Source organism: Volvox carteri (genome assembly GCF_000143455.1).
Source record: "Volvox carteri f. nagariensis unplaced genomic scaffold VOLCAscaffold_8, whole genome shotgun sequence".
Classification (NCBI taxonomy): Eukaryota; Viridiplantae; Chlorophyta; class Chlorophyceae; order Chlamydomonadales; family Volvocaceae; genus Volvox; species Volvox carteri.
This window is the reverse complement of record NW_003307551.1, coordinates 174,394-176,352: the sequence shown is the minus strand read 5'-3', so window position 1 is coordinate 176,352 and position 1,959 is coordinate 174,394. Positions and strand designations below refer to the sequence as shown.

Here is a 1,959-nt window from a genome sequence, read left to right as displayed (position 1 = left end):
AGGACCAGGGGCAAGAGCAGGGGCAACAGAGGGCTCCTAGCGATGCTCTCTCGCACTCACATCCCGGTCTTCGTTGGCAGCTGCCCGGTGCGGAGCGGGTGCTGTGGGGCCTAGATCAAGTGGCGTTTTCCCGGGTCATCCGGGAGCACAGGGAGCGGATGCGGGAGGCCAGGAGGCCGCCGCTCGCGAGGGGGAGGCAGCGAGCAGCGGCGGCGCCGGCGGCAGAGGTGGTGGCGGCGGCGGCGGGAGCCGGGTCGGCAGGCGGTGGCGGGAACGGCGGGATTGGAGGAGGTAGAGTGGTGGGGGTGGGGGGAGCAGCGGTGGCGTGGACGGCGGCGAGTGGGCGGCAGCAGGCGGATCTGGCGGCGGCAGGTCAGCCGGTGGTGACGAAGGGAGCTGGGCGGGGAGAGGAGGAGGGGGAGGAGGAGGAGAACGCGTATGGCGTGGCCGAAGGGATGTACAACATGAGTGGAACTACGTATGGGTTGAGGGAAGGGAAGGGGGAGGGAGAGGGGGAGGATCTGATCGGAGGAATCGGGCGAGATGAGTACGAGGAGGAGGAGGAAGGGTACGAAGAGGTCGACGAGTACGAGCAGCGTGGTCGGGCAGACGAGTACGAAGAGGAGGAAGAGTACGAGGAGGATGAATACTGCGAGTACGAGGAGGAAGAGTACGAGGAGGAAGAGTACGAGGAGGAAGAGTACGAGGAGGAAGAGTACGAGGAGGAAGAGTACGAGGAGGAAGAGTACGAGGAGGAAGAGTACGAGGAGGAAGAGTACGAGGAGGAAGAGTACGAGGAGGAAGAGTACGAGGAGGAAGAGTACGAGGAGGAAGAGTACGAGGATGTGTACAATGACAACATCAGCTGTGGCGGCGAGGCGGAGGATGAGAGTGACGTCGCCGGCACTGCAGCGGCGGCGGGTGCGGGTGCGGCAGCAGCGGATGGATTTGACGATGGGGGCAGCATGTCCAGGCCTGCTGCTGCTGCCGCTGCTGCTGCTTACGGCGCCGCCTACACCCCCGCCGCCGGCCCCGCTGACGTGGCCTCCCCCACCGGCCCCAGCAGCACCGCCCTGCTGGATGTCATTCTGGTGGAGGACGAGGTGGAGCGGCTGTGCATGATGGAGGTGTGTGTGTCCCCCTCCATCCCCCACCCAGAACTCCACAACCCTTCCTTCACACATACATACCCCGCCAGCTAGCCCGCATGCGGCCCTAGCCGCCCACCACATCACCACACCATCACCATCACCATCACCATCACCATCACCACCACCACAGTGACGGCCAATTTACTGTTCGCTCTGACATCCTCCTCCTCCCCGTGGCCATGATCAAGGAATATCAGAGCTCTCTCTCTCTCTCCCTCTCTCACACACACACACACACACACACACACAAGCACACACACACACACACACACACACAAGCACACACACACACATACACACACACAGCAAGTTCATTACTGCTGTGTTCTCTGCTTCAATGGGGTTGCGCACCTGGCGCTTCTTAACGTTACGTCTCGCGACGCAGATGACTTGACATCATGACACCAGCGCCAGGATACATGCCCAGGTTTGAGTGGTCGGCGGGTTATCCTTCCATTCAACCCCTGACCCCAGACAACTCCCCCCCCACACACCCTCCCCTCCCCACCCCTCCCCACCCGCCCTCACCCCTTCAGGCCGGTGTTCACAATGTGTTATCCCTACCCCCCCGTGCCGTGCTGGACTACCACATGCACTCCGAAGAGCTCAAGAACCGCGCTAGGGCCAAGTCCGGGACCAGGGGCCGGGGCCGGGGCGGGGCTGGAGGCGGCAGCGGGGGTGATAATGGTGGCGGTGGTGCTGGTGTGTCTCTTCCGGCCGCTGCGTCATCGGGGTCGGGCGCTGTCACGAGCTACATGTTAAACAGCAGGACGGTGAGTGCCGCTACCAAACCCCCCACCCCCCTCAC

At 63.3% G+C, this 1,959-nt stretch overlaps 1 protein-coding gene across 1 annotated transcript in view; it reads left to right on the top strand.

Annotated features, from left to right (window-relative positions):
- Positions 1-1,959, top strand: part of VOLCADRAFT_88130 (uncharacterized protein) — a gene marked incomplete at both ends in the record, with an annotated part of 15,711 nt that overhangs the window by 8,319 nt on the left and 5,433 nt on the right. Inside the window, 2 exons of the mRNA XM_002947934.1 lie at positions 81-1,127; positions 1,688-1,924. Of these exons, the coding sequence (XP_002947980.1) occupies positions 81-1,127; positions 1,688-1,924 (1,284 nt within the window). The remainder of the gene's footprint in view (positions 1-80; positions 1,128-1,687; positions 1,925-1,959) is intronic.